Genomic DNA, 20,689 nt, shown 5'->3' on the forward strand with positions numbered 1-20,689 from the left:
CATTCTTCAGGAGCATAGTATAGTGCCTTAAAATTCAGTTTGTCAATATTTTGGCTCTGTTTGCTTTGTATTTCTCAGCATGGACAATGAAAATCAGTGAGGTCGGTTTCACTTTGTGGCTCTCTATGCTGCAGTAGTTTTGAAACACTGCATGGGGATGTTTGTTTAAAACAACACTTCTTGTTTATTGTTTAATTGTGGACACAATTGTATGGGTTTTGAGGGTTTTTTTTAATTATTTTCACAATTTAAACTTTGGATCATATTTAATTTGACAGTGCCACTATAACTTCTTTCTGAAAGACATCAGGAAACCTAAGGAGCCCTTGCCAGATGTAACCCAATATTACTTTTCACACATACTTCACACAACTGTATCTAGGTCATCTCATTAAGTGTATGGTGAATGCTTCCCCAACATTACTCTCCACACTCTCAGCTCACCCAAAAGGTAGACAGCTGTATTGCAGATTTTTGTATCTATTTACAAGCAGTTTTGGCTAATTGGCTTAAATGGGAATTGTAATTTTGACATTCTAATAATAATTCCATTATTAAACACTTCAAATGCCTGTTTGACTAAACAGGTTTCTGTACCACATGGACAAGTTGGACCAGTTAAATATTTAAAGTCCATTTTGGGGACTATCCATAAGTGATGTGAATTGGTTCTTTCTTTCTTTTATGTAAAAATACAATAGGCAAGTGATGATTCATAAGGATCCATTTCAATCCCCATAGAGTAAGGCAAACATTTTAGTTTAATCTTACTTCATTTTTAAATGTTTTTAATTAGTGGATTTTCTACAAACTCTTATTAAAGCCTACATGAAAATATGACAAACCAGACTAATTCTTAATTTTGATATTTAACAATAGGTATCCAGAAGATATTCTCTCTCCCCCCCCCCCTCGTGTCCACAGTTTTTAAAAATCTCTTAATTGTACACATCTTTCAGTGGTGGCTTGCTAAAGAAAAATCCCTTTGGATTGTGTTAAGAATACATAAAAATAGGCCATAACTTCCATTCCCCTTCCTCACAGGGAAAAAACCCTAAAAGAAACGTTGCCTAATTTTAAGTAGTACCTAGTCTCTTAGAACTGTTTTATTCTTTACTCTAGGTTAGTTAAAGGGTACAAGTCAAATACTTCTCATAGTAAACTATTTAAATATTACACAAAGCAAGATAGTGGAATATGTAAACTTCTTAGAATACTTAAGCAAAGCTTGAACATTTTGGACTAGAGCCTCCAATAATGTAGATTGGCATAAATCCACTGAACTACACCAATTTACATCAACTGAGGATCTAGCCTGTTCAGTAATCTATTCTCAAGGTGAATCTATTCATCTGATCAATTTTGTTTCTGTATAATGTCAATTCCATTTTAGTGCTAAGAGCCACAGCTTGCTTGCAGCTGGGGGGTAAAATCAGTGAGTCACTGGCACCAGGGGACTACCCTACCTGCTGAAGTTTCTTCTAGCTTTTTCTGCCTTCCCAGTGGCCGGTGGCTTGGTCAGCTCTCCCTGCTGCAGAACACTTCTGAGGAAAATTAGAAACCTTTATTGACAATTTTTTGCGATACAGTTTGGCTCAATGTGTCCCTCTAATTCCCAGCTGTGTCCTAGGGCTTTGATACAGGACTGTCTCTTACTATGTCTGTGTAACATAATGAACCCCCTGGCTACTATTGTAATACAAATAATAAATGATCGTAAGATACCACTACAGGGCAGATTCATGCCTTTAATGCACAAAAGTCTAATGTCTTGTATCCAACAGTCTAGATTGAATGTAGGTACTTCTTTACAAGTAAAGTGTAGAAAATATTGACTTTGAAATGTTAGTAAACATTTTACTTAAGGAAATTACATAGAAATTCACATATCGTATAAGTATTTAACTGTGCTGAATTTAGAGACTAAATTCAGTCATTAAAGTTTCAGAGTAGCAGCCGTGTTAGTCTGTATCCACAAAAAGAACAGGAGTACTTGTGGCACCTTAGAGACTAACAAATTTATTAGAGCATAAGCTTTCGTGGGCTACTGCCCACTTCTTCGGATGCATCCGTGGGCAGTAACCCACGAAAGCTTATGCTCTAATAAACTTGTTAGTCTCTAAGGTGCCACAAGTACTCCAGTCATTAAAGTGTGAAACAAAGGGACTTCTGTCCTACTTTAAATGTTAATATCCTCTCAACCTTAACTATGGCTTCCCCAATACAACCACCATAAATGTTCCTGGTTTTTAGGAATTTGTGCTGATTCTGACCTATACATAGAAGCATATGTATACATAACAGGTATGTAAGATCCCTTTTATAGGGTTGTAGTGCAAGTCTGGTGATAACTATTTAATTTGTGTTTTATTGTGCATTTTCCTTATTAGATTATAGAGTTGGAAAATTTAATTTTCCACCTCTAATCTCCCTGTAATATGCTACTGTGATGTTGGTCTCCATATGCTTTATGAAAATATGCTTATGAATGTGACTGTGATGTAACTGAAATATGCTTTATGCAAAAGGTCTCTTGTAAGGTATCATTACAAAGCTTATAATATACTGTCAAGTATCAGGGGGTAGCCGTGTTAGTCTGTATCTACAAAAACAACAAGGAGTCTGGTGGCACCTTAAAGGCTAACAGATTTATTTATAAGAAAGCTTATGCCCAAATAAATCTGTTAGTCTTTAAGGTGCCACCAGACTCCTTGTTGTTTTTATAACATCCTATTTGTATGCATGTATCATTCTTGTATCTGAAGCTAGAAATATCAAGTATAACTCTGAGGTCCTATTGTAATTATGCAAAGTGTGGGCCACTAATGGTAGTTTAGAATTTTGATTGCTCCCATTGACTAGGACAATTGGTTTTGGATGTTTTATGTACCTGCAAGCCTTCCTGTGTATAAGTGGGCCAGCCCGTGGGTAATGAAGAATGAGGACTTCAGTGACATGTGACCATGTCACCTGATAATTAATAAAATCACTTCTGTTTACTAATTAACCAAGAGTAAGTGATTAATACCTGGGGGAGCGAACAGCTGTGCATGTCTCTTTATCAGTGTTATAGAGGGCGGACAATTTGAGTTTACCCTGTCTAAGCTTTATGCAGGAAAACTGACTTAGAGGTAACTTCAGCACATCAGGTGACCGTTCCAAGGGGTTCTCTGTGACCGAACCTGTCACAGTGGCATAGTTGAGCAGGATTGCTTTGAGACACTGGTAGTGATTTTAAGTGAGTTTTGAGTGTGGTGGCTGGAGAACAGACGAAGTGGTTACTGGTTTGTTATTTTTGGTATTAATCACTTACTCTGGGTTCATTAATAAACCAAGGTGATTTTATCAAGTATAAAAAGTAGGATTTAAGTAGCTTCAAGTAATAACAGACAGAACAAAGTAAGTCACCAAGTAAAATAAAGCAAAAATACAGAAATCTTAGCCAAATATATTACATTAAGAAACTGATTACAGGTAATAGCTCACCCTCAGAGATGTCCAATAAGCTTTTCTCTCAGACTAGACTCCTTCCTAGTCTGGGCTCAATCCTTTCCCCTGGTACAGTCCTTGTTAGTTCCAGCAGACATCTTAGGTGGAAAACAAGGGCTTTCTCATGACTGGCAGCCACCTTTGTTTTGCTCCACCCCCTTGTATAGCTTTGGCACAAGGCGGGAATCTTTTGTCTTTCTGGGTCCCCACCCCTCCATCTAAATGGAAAAGTACCAGATTTAAGATGGATTTCATTATCAGGGGACATGGTCACATGTCACTGAAGACCTCATTCTTCATTACCTATGGGCTGGTCCACACATACACAGGAAGGCTTGAGGACCAAAGTTATACTTGATATTTCTAGCTTCAGATATGAGAACGATACATGCAAACAAATAGGATGAACACATTCAGTAGATTATAAGCTTTGTAATGATACCTTACAAGAGATCTTTTGCATAAAGCATATTTCAGTTACATCATAGTCACATTCATAAGCATATTTTCATAAAGCATATGGAGAGCAACGTCACAACTACATCCAGGTCTTTGTCCAGCTTAATCTTTGTTAGATGTTAAAATAGCAATGGCTTTGAGAACTGACTTTATCTCTTTGTTCCTAGTCAAATTGCAACTTCAGGCAGAAGAAAGAGGAGTGGTGTCAATCAAAGGTGTATGTGCAAATCGTTTTCTGGCTATGAAGGAAGATGGCAGATTATTGGCATTGGTAAGCAACACGAAGTTCTTTCTTTACTTCATCCTCCTTCATGTTTAGCAGCTGATGTTCAAGACATAGGAGTTACTCAACTACCCCGTCATATTGAGTTGTTTATGGCCAAATTGTGCCTCCAGCACCCAGCCTGAATAACGGGGCTCAGCTCTGGAAAGAGGCATCCTTCCCCACTCCTAGGCACCGTAGTGGCTCTTGCTTGCAGAAGGCATAAGACCAAGAGAAAACTCTTAGTGATTTTGTTTGAAGGGAATCAGTCAATTAAAAAAATCCCACTTATTTCCAAAAATGAAATTACTACCATTGTTACAGTACTCTTTAAATGTAAATGAAAACAATTAGATGGGTGAAAACTGTTTTTGCAAGTTTGCTTGATTTTTGTGTTTTTTGACAGTGGTCTTTTCATAGTTTTGTCTTAATAGTGAGTCAGTTTCTCTTGTTTTGTGTGGCTTTATCCAGACTGGAAAACTAGGAGAGAGACATTTTTGAAAATTAGTGTAAAAATACAACAATTAGTAGGTGGAGTCAAAGAGCAGGTGTAGCACCTGAAATTACTTAACTTTTTAAAAATTAACTGGTTTTCAAGCTGTCAGCGCTCCTATATAATGGGTAGTAGTAGCATTACTATAAACCTTAAATCAATACATTTGGCATAAATTATACTTTAACATCAACCTATAAAAGATGTTTTCAATTCTGTTTCAGGACCTACAGTGTTCAGACCATTTTCATTTCACTTACAACAGGCATAATGTCTATGTTCTTCTAAGGTTTTATCAGATTTAAGTATAAACTTCTGTGCCTTTACCTATATATTTTTCATATAGATCCATTTAATCCAAACACCCAACTTTAGTGACCAGCCATTATATCACTGTAATATTTCCTTCCAGAAATTCTCTACCAGTTCTTAAGTGACTTTCTAGTACTTTGGTTATTCTGGAACACTGCAGTGTAAATATTCTGTGAAATTCTCCTTAACTAAAGACACATTGGATTAGTTCCTAATTTCCAGCTGAGCTCCAATTAGTGAAGGATCCAAGAGGAGGGCTAAAAGTATTTTCTGTTCTTCTAATCCTCAAGGTAGTTCAGCCCCCTCTCCCTCTGCCTCCCCATAATTTAGAGCAGCCTTAGGGAAGCTCTAATTTATGTAGGTTAGTAGCAGTCCCAAGGGACTGTTGTACCAGCAGGGATCACTGGAGCACAGCACAGTCTGGTACACAGCCTTTTCTGCCCCCAGCAGACTCTCCACACCAGGACAAATCCACAGTTGTCCTTTAAGTCAGTTTTTAATGGTCTCTTTACACCAGCTGAGCAGCAGGAAGGGAGTAGAGTGTGGGCTGAATCTGGCCCTTGTTTTCCTAGGAAGGTATTGCAAGATAGCACTGCTGAAGACTATCTGTAAGGTCATGCAAACAAAATGGAGATGATGCAAAGGATTGCTTGTAAGGTAGTGTCTACATTGGGAGGTTTACCAGTATGACTGTACTGGTATAATTATACTGATATAATTTAACTTCCTGTGTGGGCATGCATATTCTGGAAAGCGTCCACAGTAGGGTGACCAGATATCCTGATTTTATAGGGACAGTCCCAATTTTTGGGTCTTTTTCTTATATAGGCTCCTGTTTGCCCCCCTCTCCCCTTTCCTTCCCCCCCATCCCCTGTCCCGATTTTTCACACTTGCTGTCTGGTCACCCTAGTGTACAGGAAGAGGTATAGTAATGCTGTAAACTTACCTGTGAGGACAAGCCCTGAGAGACAAACATATTTCCTGGCCTCTGTCACATGACTTATTAGGGTTACAAAAGGCTGTGTTTTTATGACATAGCAGGGATTAATGGCTGCTACATTTTTTCCTCCAACAAAAAATCAAATGTAAATACAATATATCAACTAAGAAACAGCCACAAACTGCTAGAGCCAATTAATAAAATATACAGAAGCATTAGAGGAGGAAAGTCAGGATATGAGAAATCTGACACTAGCTATAATCTGTGAACCTCAATGGCTTTCTGATCATACAACTATTTCTTATTCTCAGAACCATTCCTTTTGCAATGCACTTATGTGGATTTCTCTTTTAATGAGTACTCTCATAATTTCATGCTCAATCTGAAGCATAGGTGCAGTGTTTCCAATGATGTTTCTGTAATATGGCTTCTAAGAGTTTGTACCTATTTATATTGCTACTGATTTCTGCCCATAAACATTCAAGAAATTAAGAACTGAAAACAACAATTGCTTTGGAAGATTGGACTGTCATTTTGCAGAGAATAGTTCCCAATTAACATGAATTTACATAATCTGGAATGTTAGGTTCTTTGTTAATCTCAAAGATTTCAGTATGGTTGCTTCTGGATACCTTTGTTTAATTCCCCAAAATATCTTTTACAAGTCTTAAGTGGTTCTGTGTTTACCTTAAACTGCATTCTGAATCGAACATTTTATTGTGACATTTTAAAGCAAATTTATCCCTAATTAACATTCCCTTGAATTTTGAAGGCTTCCTTGTTTTGCGGTCTTTCCATTAGTACAACTGTCTTAACATTTCTTTGATCTGGTTAATCTCCTTGGTCATTTGGAACGTTTTTATACAATTAATCTCATTCAGCCCAAAGTGGTACTTGTTTCTGTTTTTTTAAGGTTTTTATTCCTTAGAGCACTGCAGATGATTAGCGTCTCTCATTACATTGTTCGCTTTCATCCAAAATCAACAGATTATTATCCCTTTAAGAGGGAGCAGGGCCAGTGGCTTTGTGATTTGTCAGTGGCCTCATAATTGGGCTTAAAAGTGGTCAGCTGGGCCCTAGGGGGAGAGACTGAGACAGTGGTAGGGTCAATCAGGAAAAAAAAGCCAGTAAAAGCTGCCTTGGTCAGCCAAGAAAGGGGGCCAGTGAGAGTTCAGCAGATGAGAACCACCAGAGACCAGGAATCTGAGGGGTCCCAGAGGGAAGCTGTATGTCTGGGAGAAGGCTGAAGGCAGAAGAGCAGCAAGATGGGTTTGCTGGATTACTTCTTCAAGCCAGAGAACCAAGGCTAGAGAGCTAAAGGCCAGAGAGTAGCAGAGGGGGTTGTCTGCTGATTTCTAAACTGGAGACCTGAGGCTAGGGGAGCAGTGGATGGGCTTACCCATTGACATCTTCCAACTGGAGAGCTGGCGGCAGAGGGTGGGAAGAGGGCTCAGGGCCAGGGGGAGTGTGGGATGCTTCCCTGGTGAGGGTGAACTCCCAGCAGGAAGGCTGTGGGGGCGCCTGCTGGGATGAGCTGAATTCCACTCCAGCTGTCTTGGTAAGACAGGAGAGAACCAACAGAGCCCAGTGATGGTGGAAGATGCTGGAGTGTGGTAGGTTGTATTTTGGGACTCTTTGGACTAGGCTGTTCTAATAAACCAACCCCAAGAAGAGGCATTAATCAGGCAAGAAAACTTGCACAGAGTAACTGGAGACTCTGAAGGAGGGAAACTGAGGTGCCCTGTTCTGCCACTGGTGGGTGCTCCAGGCAAGGTCACCTTATGACCATAATCAACTATTATTTCTACTCCATTCAGATCCGCCAAGGTCTGGGACTAGATACTTTGCTGCTGAGGCAATCCAAAAGGGAAATCACTTAAATATAGATCTACCAGAAGGGGAACAGACGGTACAGAGTTTTGCACTTTCAGTCATGAATCGGACCTGCCAAACCCCTTGATTTGCATTCAGACCTGAAAATACTCATGCAATTTGAAGTCTAGGCAAGCCCTTCTCAATATCTGCCATGAGGAACTGCTCTCATTTGATGACATAATGAGATCTTTTTGATCCAAAGAAATCCATTACTTTGGTCACTGCAATAAAACCATACTGTTATCCCTGTCAGTATGAGTCTATATTGAGTGATATTACTGATAGTATAACACCCAATTTTAGCATGTGGGCCAATTCAGCTTTTACTTTATTTCTCAGTGCTAATGAAACACTGGATTGTAAACAGCTTATGGAGCACACTGGAATCTATAAGAATTATTGCAATTGCAATTACAATTACTGTATTGCATTATATTATACTTATGCCATTCCAGTCTATCCACCATTTCATCAAATTCTTTTAAGAGTATCTTTTGCATTATGAAGAATAGACAGTTATTCACTCATTTGACCATCAGCATATATAGATTTCTCTTCAACCCAAGTATCACTGAACTCCTGCCTCCCCTCTCTCTCACCCCCCCCCCCATATTTCATGCTATTTTGGTATCTGTCCTTACACAGACCTGCCAGCGTCCTTTCACCCGCTCTACAAAACAAGTGTTGGTTTTTATTTTAACATCCGGTGGTCCATAATTATTTTACATGTCTGCTGTGATTACTTTGATAAGATCCAGTATCTATTTTGATACTCACTTCTGGGTTATTTTATTTCCAGGTATCACATATCAATTAGTTATAGAACCTCTGTAAAATTTATTAAGATACTCAACCAAAAACTCAGTTTCTGAATTCTCTTCATCCAGACCTTTTACTTGCTCTGGGTAGATGTTCATAAATGTATCTTGCCTTCGTATTTCTTTGTCATTTATGCTGAGTAACTTCTTTTGCAAAATGGCTTATTGCATGTCTGACACTGCACCTCTTGGGCTAAACTTCTGAATTGTGCAGTGATGGATTGTATTTCTTTATAGCTTGGTATGAAGTTTTAAGTAGATGTACTTCTGTTTTCTGTAATTGTTAACAGATTAATTTGGGAAACACCATTTTCACTAGCTCTGCTCCTTCCTGCAGGGATCAGTTATCAGAAGAGCTGGTTCAAAAAATTTTGATGGAACATTTTTCCATCAGAAAATGCTGTTTTGACAAAATCAAGTTAATCAAAATTTGATGAGAAATTATGAAAATGGTGCATTCAATAAGGTTGAAATATTTTATTTCAACTTTGGTATTGTAATATTAAAATAATAGCCTAAACTAAACATTCAACTTTATAAAAAAAATAAACATCTTGGAATATTTTCTTTCACAGTCATTTGAGATTTTTACTTTTCCTCCTGATTTGATGAAAGATGAAACTTCAAAATCTCAGAATTTACTATGGGATAAGAATTCCATTTTTTGACGTTCTTATCAGTTTTACTTCAAATAATTTGTCTAATTAGGCCATCTGTTAACTGGGCATAATCATGTGACTTAGCTTTGTCATGTAGGTCTGAAACATAATGGCTGTTGTCTCGTAAAGAAAATGCTCCTTTATAACCAAGTGACATTCTTGTGTTGATCAGAATATCCTTCAAATTTCTGAATGACTGGCTTGCGGTTTGCACCCCCTTTCAGTATATTCTAGTGAAAATGTTAAGATCTCCAGTGTCTCTGAGCTTGCTTCCTGTAGCAATGTGCAGGACTTCAACCTCGCAGGTTTCTTTCCAATCACGCTTGCCTTCAGGAAACTTGGAAGTGCTGCAGTTGCTGTCTCCATTTCTCTGACAGATTCTCTTCTATTTCCCAAGACTTATTTACTTAAAAGAAAAAACTTATTGTTTGACAAACACCTTGTAATAGGGGTGTGACCCAAAGAGTGTTGGAAAGAGACTAATCTTTTATTTCCTGGCCCCAGTCACATAATGGCATTTGCCTTTTGTAACCATGACCTGTTATCACATGACTGGGTCAGTATTCCTTGACTCCAGTAGCTACTGCCACAGGTTAACCTTCCAGTTTTAACCAGTTATAGTCTAACAGACATCACATTTAACTTTAGTTTTTAATGCAACTTTTAACTCTTAATATGAATAGTCTAGGACAGGGGTAGGCAACCTATGGCATGTGTGCCGAAGGCGGCACATGAAGCGATTTTCAGTGGCACTCACACTGCCCGGGTCTTGGCCACCGGTCTGGGGGGCTCTGCATTTTAATTTAATTTTAAATGAAGCGTCTTTAAACATTTTAAAAACCTTATTTACTTTACATACAACAATAGTTTAGTTATATATATTATAGACTTGGAGAAAGAGACCTTCTAAACATGTTAAAATGTATTAATGGCACGCGAAACCTTAAATTTGAGTGAATAAATGAAGACTCGTGACACCATTTCTGAAAGGTTGCCAACCCCTGGTCTAGGATTTCAAATTAGTTCAATCTGAATTTATCTTTAAGGTGGGTGAAGTTTTCTCTAAGTGAATCAGTGGTGGCAGGCACTGCAGTCTATGGTGGAAGAATTTTGACAGGATGTTACTTTGCCTTCAGTCAGTTCTTCTGTAATCGGTGATTCATAAGCTATGGTTTGGCTACTGTGGGGGTGCTGCAAAACAGACTGTTGAACCAGTTTAACTACAGCCAACACTGTTAATGTTAATGTTGCCACTTTCCATGTTTGTTTTTATTTAGTGGTTCAGACTTTTTCTGGCTTGAGAACTCAATTTGGTAGTAGACAAAACATTTACTCAAAGATGGCCAGATTCTACAATCCTTATTCAGGCTGAGTAGCATTCACTCACATGAGTAGTTCTATCAGCTTCAGTGGAATTACTCATGTGAATGAGTGCCACTTAACATTAGGGTTGCAGAATATGGCCCAGAATTATTTTCACTGTTTATTCTTTTATAGAGGGACTGTATAGCTTAAGTATTAGGCCTGGTCTACACTAGGAGGTTATGTCGAATTTAGCAGCGTTAATTCGAATTAACCCTGAACCCGTCCACACAACGAAGCTATTTATTTCGACATAGAGGTCTCTTTAAATCGATTTCTGTACTCCTCCCCGACGAGGGGAGTAGCGCTAAATTCGACATGGCCATGTCGAATTAGGGTTAGTGTGGACGGAATTCTACGCTAATAGCTCCGGAAGCTATCCTACAGTGCACCACTCTGTTGACGCTCTGGACAGCACTCCGAGCTCGGATGCTCTGACCAGCCACACAGGAAAAGCCCCGGGAAAATTTGAATTCCCTTTCCTGTCTGGCCAGTTTGAATCTCATTTCCTGTTTGGACATCGTGGCAAGCTCAGCAGCACTGGCAATGATGCAGAGCTCTCCAGCAGAGGTGACCATGCAATCGCAGAATAGAAAGAGGGCCCCAGCATGGACTGATCGGGAAGTCTTGGATCTGATTGCTGTGTGGGGCGATGAGTCCGTGCTTTCGGAGCTGCGATCGAAAAGACGGAATGCGAAGATCTACGAGAAGATCTCAAATGCCATGACAGAGAGAGGATACAGCGGGGATGCAACGCAGTGCCGTGTGAAAATCAAGGAGCTGAGACAAGTGTACCAGAAGACCAAAGAGTCAAACGGACGCTCCGGATCCCAGAAATATGCCGTTTCTATGAGCACTGCATTCCATTCTAGGTGCGACTGCCACCACTACCCCACCACTGTTCGTGGACTCTGACAATGGGGTATTGTCGACGGCCACTTCCTTGGAGCTGTTCGCGGACGAGGCAGTCGACAGTGCTTTCAACGCTGATTTCCCGGACAGCCAGGATCTCTTCTTCACCCTCACAGAGATCCCCTACCAACCCTCCCAACGCGGTAACCCGGACCGTGAATCAGGGGAAACATCAGTAGGTAAGTGTTGTAAACATTTATTTTGAATAGAATAGGCATGGTTTGTTAGCAATGGGTTTTTAATGATTAGTTTGCCCTAGGCGCTTAACTTTTTAGTCCTTGCCAGTGCAGCTACTGGAAAAGTCTGTTAACATGTCTGGGGATAGAGTAGAAATCCTCCAAGGACATCTCCACGAAGCTCTCCTGGAAGTAATGTGAAAGCCTTTGCATCAGGTTCCTGGGGAGAGCGGCCTTATTGCCTCCTCCATGGTAGGAAACTTTTCCGCGCCAGGCTAGCAACAGGTACTCCGGGATCATTGCCTGGCAAAGCATGGCGGCATACGGCCCTGGTGTTTGCTGGCATTCACGCAGCATGCGGTCTTTCTCTGCCTCTGTAATCCTCATCAGAGTGATATCACTCATGGTGACCTGCTTTGAATTAGGGGAATTTTAGTATGGGGACTGATTGCCTGTTCCTTTAAATAACTGTAACTGGCAGTTTACCAGCGGTGGGGGTGGGGAGGCGAACCGTTCATGCTGAGCGGTTCGCCGGCAGCGTGCAGGGATCTTTCCCGAGCCCAGCCACGTGGTGGGGCGGGGAGGCGAACTGTTCCTGCTGAGCGGTTCGCCAGCAGTGTGCAGGGATCTTTCCCGAGCCCAGCCACGTGGTGGGGCGGGGAGGAGAACTGTTCCTGCTGAGCGGTTCGCCGGCAGCATGCAGGGATCTTTCCCGGGGACAGCCGCGATGGGGGTGGGACGGGGCAGAGTTCATGCCGGCCAGATTGCAGCAGCAGGAACTGGCCTACGCTAGGAGCATTGCTTGGAATGTGAAAGGAGGGCACTGCTATAAATTAGGCTTTAAGCAGCCAAAAGTCTACGGCTTACCATGGCCGCCTGCTAGCAGAATTCTGATGTCCAGCCCCGCTTGTGTGATCTGTACAGCAAGACCCCAGGCATTTAAGGTGAAGACAGAAAATTCGACCTTGTACTGAGTGCACATGTGATAGGTGCTGTGCATGGTCTTGTTCACAGAGAGAGACTATATTCATTGTTTGCAAAAATGTATCTTTTTGAGGAATTCACTCCCTTTTTCCCATCCCACAGCTGTGAGCGTTTCCCGAGCTACCCCGGCATCCCCCTCCCAGTGGGTGGCACAGATCAGGCGGCGAAAGAAGAGGACCCGGGATGAGATGTTCTCAGAACTTACGGTCTGTTCCTGAGCCGAGGTGGCACAGCAGACCCAGTGGAGGGAGAACATGTCGCAATACCAGCGATCACACAGCAAAAGGGAGGACAGGTGGTGGCAGGAAGACCAGCAGGCGATTCAAACGCTGCTTGGACTGATGAGGGAGCAAACGGACACGCTCCAGCGCCCTGTAGATGTTCTGCAGGACCAGAGGCAGGAGGACAGAGCCCCCCTGCATTCTATCTCTAACCGCCCTCCCCCGCCACAAAGTCCCATTCCCCCCCCCGCCCCCAAAGTCCCAAGAAGGAGGGGCGGCAGGGGCCGTGAAAACAGTCACTCCACCCCTGCAGATTGCTCAAATTGCAGAAGGCTCTCATTCCCAAAGATTTGATATGTCCCTTCGTTCCCTCCAAATGCACCTCACCCAAGCCCCCGTCCCAGTTTCATCCCCTAACTGTGTAGTTCTTAATAAAAAATACGTTTCTGTTCATTACTGTTTCCCTCATGTTCTTTTAGATGACAGTGTGTTTGAAGGGGGCGAAGGGGGTTGGTAATTGGAGAGCACAGTCACCCTTACCAGGGTACAGACACGGGGACAGATTCAGCAGAAGGTCACACACACATTGCAGTCACTAGGACTAGTCAGTCTGGGAGGTGGTTTTCATGTTCTCTGTGGGGGGGCTATGTGAGTTTGTGGCGGGGGAGGGCGGTTACAGATCTTATGCAGCGGTCCTTAGCCTGGATGACAGAGCCATGCAGCAGGAGATCTGTAACCGCCCTCCCCCACCAGAAAGTCACATAGCCCCCACCTACAGAGTCCCGAAAAGGAGGGGTGGCAGGCTCCATTGAAATAACCAGTCCACCACTGCGGACTGCTCTAGGAGCAGGAGCCTGTCATTCCTCGAGTTTAGAAGCATCCTTTCCATCACTACACCCGCTCCCCACCACAGTCTGCGTCCCAGTTTCAACCCTTTACCGCAAAATCCTTAATAAAGAAAACGGTGTTAATGAACAAAGTTTCATTTATTTTATTTTTAAAGGTGTGTTGGAAGGGGGGGAAGGGGTTTGGTAACGGGTTTGGTAACTGGAGAAGATAGTCAACATTAACTGGGTAAAGAAACGGGGGCAGGTTCAGCTTCTGTTTAAACAAACGTAATAGTCACAGGTTACCCTACTCACTCTGGAACCTAGCTTTCAAAGCTTCCCGGATGCACAGTGCGTCCCGCTGGGCTCTTCTAATCGCCTGGGTGTCTGGTTGGGTGTAATTAGCAGCCAGGCGATTTGCCTCAACCTCCCACCCCGCCATAAACGTCTCCCCCTTGCTCTCACAGAGATTGTGGAGCACACAGCAAGCTGCAATAACAATGGGGATATTGGTTTCGCTGAGATCAGAGCGAGTCAGTAAGCTTCTCCATCTCCCCTTCAGACGCCCAAAAGCACACTCCACCACATTCTGCACTTGCTCAGCCGGTAGTTGAAGAGTTCTTTTTCACTGTCCGGGGCGCCTGTATAGGGCTTCATGAGCCAGGGCATTAATGGGTAGGCTGGGTCCCCGAGGATGACTATAGGCATCTCCACATCCCCAACAGTTATTTTGTGGTCCGGGAAGTAAATACCTTCCTGCAGCCGTCTAAACAGAACAGAGTTCCTGAAAACGCGAAATTCATGAACCTTGCCCGGCCATCCGACGTTGATGTTGGTAAAACGTCCCCTATGGTCCACCAGCACTTGCAGCACCATTGAAAAGTAGCCCTTTCAGTTAATGTACTGGCTGGCCTGGTGGTCCGGTCCCAGGATAGGGATGTGAGTTCCATCTATAGCCCCACTGCAGTTTGGGAATCCCATCGCAGGGAAGCCATCTATGATCACCTGCACATTTTCCATGGTCACTACTTTTGAGAGCAGTAGCTCAACGATTGCGTTGGCTACTTGCATCACAGCAACCCCCATGGTAGATTTGCCCACTCCAAATTGATTGGCGACTGACCGGTAGCTGTCTGGCATTGCAAGCTTCCAGAGGGCTCTGGCCACTCGCTTCTGGACAGTCAGGGCTGCTTGCATCTGGGTGTCCTTGTGCTTCAGGGCAGAGGACAGCAACTCACAAAGTTCCAGGAAAGTTCCCTTACGCATCCGAAAGTTTCGCGGCCACTGTGATTCATCCCAGACCTGCAGCACTATACGGTCCCACCAGTCCGTACTTGTTTCCCAGGCCCAGAATCGCCGTTCCACAGCATCAACATGACCCATTGCCATCATGATGTGCACGGCGTGAGGTCCCATGCTTTGTGAGAGGTCTGTGCACCTCTCAGACTTAATGTCCTCACTGCGCTGCCGTAGCCTCCTCGACTGATTTCTCAGCATCTGCCTCTGAAAAAGGTGCATGATAAGGCGCGAGGTGTTGATAACGGCCATAACTGCAGCGATGATCACAGCGGGCTCCATGCTCGCGGTGCTGTGGCGTCCGCGCTGTCAATCACCAGAAAAGTGCGCGAACTGATTGCCCGCTGGCGCTTTTCACGGAGGGAGGGCGGGAGTCAGGGTTGAATGACGACAGTTACCCAAAACCACCCTCGACACATTTTTTTGCCCTAGCAGGCATTGGGGGCTTGACCCAGAATTCCAATGGGCAGCGGGGACTGCGGGAACTGTGGGATAGCTACCCACAGTGCACTGCTTCCAATGTCGATGCTTGCCCCGTTAGTCTGGACTCATAAAGTCGAATTACTGTCCTTAGTGTGGATACACATGTTCGACTTTGTAATATCAGTTCCACAAATTTGCTTTAAGTAAAATCGAACTAGTCTCGTAGTGTAGACATACCTTTAGAAATGGACAATGGAGTCTTTCACCTCTAGATCACCATGTTGAATCTAGCCCTGATCAATATAATCAAAAATGCATTTTCATCCAACGGTTGTACAGTGGCCTGTGAAATGAGTCAGTGGTCAGAATCCCATTCCTTTTGGACAGGTGTCCACATCTTACGTCACTCAGAAGAAAGGATGAAGAGTGAATTGAGCATATTGAGTGCATCACCCTCTCTTCCCTTGAGGTGGTCCCTCCAAGTCAGAGTTGAACTACATTTGCAGGACAGTATACAAAAGATAGCAGCAAGCTTTTCTGTGGATAAAGAGAGGATGACTTCAGTTTCCAAAGCTGTCAATCTGGCACCCTTCCCAATTAAGAGCTTGTCTATCTGATGATTTAGTGCATGGCGGGCTAGAGTGCTGCAGATCTACAACACAGCTTGATGTGCACTAAGTGACTATATAGACAAACCCTAAATTATCTTAAATTGTTTTTGTCTTTCTAAAATTCTTATTTTTTTGGCTTGAAAGTCTTTTTCAGGTATTTTGTTTGTTGTGTCCCCCTCTTCTCTCTTCTCCTCCCCCCCCCCCCCCATTTTTTACCTGAGAAGTATCAGGAATGGCAAATCTGGTTTTGCTGGGGAACTCACTGGAGGTCCCAGATGTGGATTGTGAGCTTTTATCTGCTGTCAGTTGAAGGAATAGGGGTTGTTGATTTTTAACAGACGTCTCTTTTCTCCTAAGCATTTCTTAGGCCTTCTAGTTAAGCTGGATGTTAACAAAAGTTTTAAGCTGTCTGAGTGAAAAGCACTTCTTCTTCCTCACACTCTACCTCAATTAATCAAGTTTCACCTGCATAATATCTCTCATGTTATAATCTTATTAGTTTGCTAGTCATATATAGTTTTTACAGGGTAGACAAGACCAGAATTCCTAACATTAAAAACTTAGAAGGCTGAAAGAAAAAAAAAAAATCAGACCACCTTGTTGCATCATAAAGAAGGAAAAGCACAAACCCATTTTCCCTCTTTATTGGTGACCTTTGCATTTATAATATGAAAAACACAGGTATTTCCTATACATTGGAAGATTTATAATTTTAATGTTGCTAACTTCCATTAATGTTAACTCCCACGCAGGGACGAAACAGGTGAGACTCCAGATTGTTGTTCTAACTACAGTATCTTTTCAGTTCCCATCATGTTGCATCTTAAGTGACCTCTATTTTAGAGAGAATATTAAGGCTGGCAACCATGTCATCTTTGACTGTACTCTTTTATCTCACTTCCAAAGCTTAGTTTTGTCTGGTTATTACTTTGATTGGAGACCACCATAGAATTGCAGGACATTAAATTGATATTTCAAGAGAAGTTCTGCAACCAATGCCTTAATATGGTATGAGTGGAAATGGTGCTGCTGGAGGTGTCAGCTTTTTGGATAAGATGCAAACCAAGATCCTGACCACCTGTGATCACTTAGGTTATGTCTACACTGCAATTAGACACCCACGTTTGGCTCATGCCAGCTGACTCTGGAATAGGGGCTATTTAATTGCAGTGTAGTCATGCAGGCTTGGGCCGGAGCCTGGGCTCTGGGACCATCCCACCTCACAGGGCCCGAGAGCCCGGCTCGGGCCCGAGAGCCCGAATGTCTACACCACAATTAAACAGTCTCTGAACCCAATCCCTGTGAGCCTGAATCAGTTGGTATAGGGATTTCCTTGGTACTTTCTTGCAAAAGCCTTAGCTGAGCGTCCAATTTGGCAGGTATATTGAATCTACATAAATTCTGCTTCAAGTCTGAACTGAATTCAATGCTTTTTATCCTCCTTTCCTTGTGCAATTTTACTATGTCTTATTAAAGCTATAGAGTTGGCTGCATTTCAGTGGTGGTTGAGACGATTAATGCATATGTTTGCATACAACTGAAGTGCTTGAAAATCTTCTGTGGTGAAAGGTGCTCAGTAAATATTAGATTATGATTTTGTAATCTTTTCTTTTGGAGATAGGACACAAAGCGTGAGACAAGTATTGGTTTGACTATTTACATTTTTTTAAAATGTTAGTGATTTAGAGGTACATGAGAAGTCAGCACATGGATTCTGTTCAAAGATCTTCAAAAATCAAGAGTAGTATATAGAAATGGCTGCAAGTATTTATATTCTACTGCCAAAACCTATATTTGGAGACTGAAGTTTGGTTAGGTTTTTAATACACAGCAGACTCCTTATTCCACACTGTAGTTGTGCATTTAGTTGCTCATAGCAACAGAAACCTGACACAAATGTTAAAATTCAAGATTTTCCCATCTATGTTTGCATGCATACTGTTTTGAAGCCTGGTTATGAAGCCTAGTTGTTTTCAGGTTTGGGTTTAGTTGTAGTTAAATACTTACATTTTCAATTAATAGTCATAAAGCAATACAGCAGTTCTGTTGGTAACTAATTTGGCAGATGGGCTCTCTGTTTAGGATGTATTTTGGTTTATTTGTTTTGATTCCTGTCCAAGATTTCCGACACACTTTCCTTTTAATGATTAGCTTATTCTGTCATTTGAAGAACTTTTTTCATAGAGTAAATGTATCTGACTGAATGTGATACGGCTGAGATATGAAAAGGAGGTAGCTCTTTCTCTAAATCAATGCTCTGTTCTATTTTAGCTCTGCTTTTGAGATCTCCTCCTGCCCCTTTTTAAGGAGACAATCCTGCAACCAAATGAGTCCCAGCACAATGGCTCTCTGCCCTTGTACAGGGGACAATGCTAGTGGGGCCCAAAAGGTTAACCGAGAGGCACAGTGTGGCTGCAGTGCAGCTAAATATAGGAGGAGAAATTACTGTCTCTCAATAAAATATTGGAGTCCCCCCCCCCCCTTTGTTGAAGTGGAGAAATATAGTGGTGTTTTTCCTCTGTGGTGAGATCCAGAGGAACACTACATCTACCAGTTCTCTCCTTATTACTAACAGCCATTAAAACCTACCTAGTCCAGCAGTGGCTAATTTAAAGATCCCAGTGAAACAATTCCAAACATGCAGAATCTAAGGGTTAAATTCTGATGCCTTTACTTGTGTACTCAACTAGATCCTTTGACATCAGTGGAATTATTTGTAGAGTAAGGTACTATTCAACACAAGTGATGGTGTCAGACTCAGGTCTTGAGGGAGCATGGGCTTCTGCTATGTGTAAAGCTGTGCAGCAGAAGATGTATGGGAGTGGATTGGCTGGTACAGGAGTTCAGTGATTTTTCTCTTCTGGAGTTTGCAGAAGATGAGAACAAATAATAATTCCAGATGCTAGATAAATATGGAAGTGGGGAAATATTTGGCATCAGAAGATCACTACAAATCACTCTTTGTACTGCAGGGATGGCGTGCATCTTGGTGACATAGGAAACCCATGCTTTCCTGGAAACGTGAGTCATGGAATCTTTAGCTGCATTTGTTAAACTCTGTCAAGTGAAAGATAAAAACTTACTGGCTCTAAAGAGAGCTTGTAGGTTTTTTTTCAAGGCAATCAAGAATGTAATCTCTCTCAACGATAAGCCACTAACTCTTAAGGTTCTTGAAAGAAAAACACATTTCAGGGTGCACTTTGCTTCGATTTGGTGAGCATGATATACAGGTTTAGGCAGAAGTAAAGGACCCACCTATTTCTGTGCTATTTACAGTGAAACTAGTTGATCCGTACATATAGTAGAACCTCAGAGTTACGAACACTAGAGTTATGAACTGACCAGTCAACCACACACCTCATTTGGAACCTGAAGTATGCAATCAGGCAGCTACAGAGACCCCAAAAAAGCAAATATAGTACAGTACTGTGTTTAAACATTAACTACTAAAAAAAAAATAAAGGGGAAGCGTAAAAAAAAAAGATTTGACAAGGTAAGGGAACTGTTTCTCTACTTGCTGCTTTTAACCATTTTCAATTAAATGAAACATTTTTCTTCTGCATAGTAAAGTTTCAAAACTGTATTAAGCTAATGTTCAGCTGTAAACTTTTGGAAGAACAACCATAATGTTTTGTTCAGAGTTACAAACAACCTCCATAACTGAGGTTGTACTGTAACATTGTTCTTTCCTTTTCCCAGCGTTGGCTTGTCTGTCTCTCCTTAGAGTATTAGCTCCTTGGAGACAGTACTATCCTTGGGTGCTTGGAATGCGACTAGCACATAATGGGTAGTATCATAGATAAATAATATCACCACTTTCAGAAGCTCTGTGTGAGGGAGGTGATAGAGACAGAATGGGGAAATGGGGTTCCTGGGAACAGGCTGGGGAGACAGGGGATTCCATGGGAGTTAATGGGAAGGAAGGACAAAATGGGTGAGCCTTTTGGATCCCCCAAGCTCATTCATTTAATTGAAACAAGTCAATGTAAAGATATTAATGTGTGTACACTTCAGCATCCTAGTATTTCAGTAATGGTTGGCAAATATGAGCTCTGGTATCTGATTCTCAGTTCTGTGCTTGAGGCAGGATGAAGAAATGGGGGAGGAAGGTGGTTAAACCTACAGCTGCCTTATCTTTGGATCTGTGAGTCTTGAAGGGGGAATAATACATGTAGCTCTATTTCTTCACTGTGGGCCTGATTATTTAAAGGACTAAAACATGTCAGTAATTCCATTCCTACTCAGGAAAGCACATAAGAATGCTCATCTTTAAAGTCAATTGGCCTATTTTTATACTTTAAAATGTAAGCATAGACGTTGCTGAATCAGGACCCATATTCAGATCCAGGAACCCACTGGAGGTCTAGGAAAGGTGGGTAGCATGCCATAAAGGTGTTACCGCCGCCGCCACCACATGTGGCCCTTTGCCCACAGCTGTGTGAATAATTGGGCCTTCTGTTCCAAAAACAACTGTTCTATGTTATATGATTTCGTATTTTTTGTTGGCCACTGAGAACATTCACAACATTACTCCAGGGGGAATTCTACATAAAAAAAAATAAATAAAAAT

The 20,689-nt window shown here is 42.0% G+C and overlaps 1 protein-coding gene across 1 annotated transcript in view; it reads left to right on the plus strand.

Moving 5' to 3' along the window:
- The window catches only part of FGF2 (fibroblast growth factor 2), a 92,898-nt gene that overhangs the window by 69,226 nt on the left and 2,983 nt on the right, over positions 1–20,689 (plus strand). Inside the window, exon 3 of the mRNA XM_054030779.1 lies at positions 4,116–4,219. Coding sequence (XP_053886754.1) covers positions 4,116–4,219 — 104 coding nt within the window. The remainder of the gene's footprint in view (positions 1–4,115; positions 4,220–20,689) is intronic.

The sequence above is a fragment of the Malaclemys terrapin genome, chromosome 5 (assembly GCF_027887155.1).
Source record: "Malaclemys terrapin pileata isolate rMalTer1 chromosome 5, rMalTer1.hap1, whole genome shotgun sequence".
In the NCBI taxonomy this organism is placed as follows: domain Eukaryota; kingdom Metazoa; phylum Chordata; order Testudines; family Emydidae; genus Malaclemys; species Malaclemys terrapin.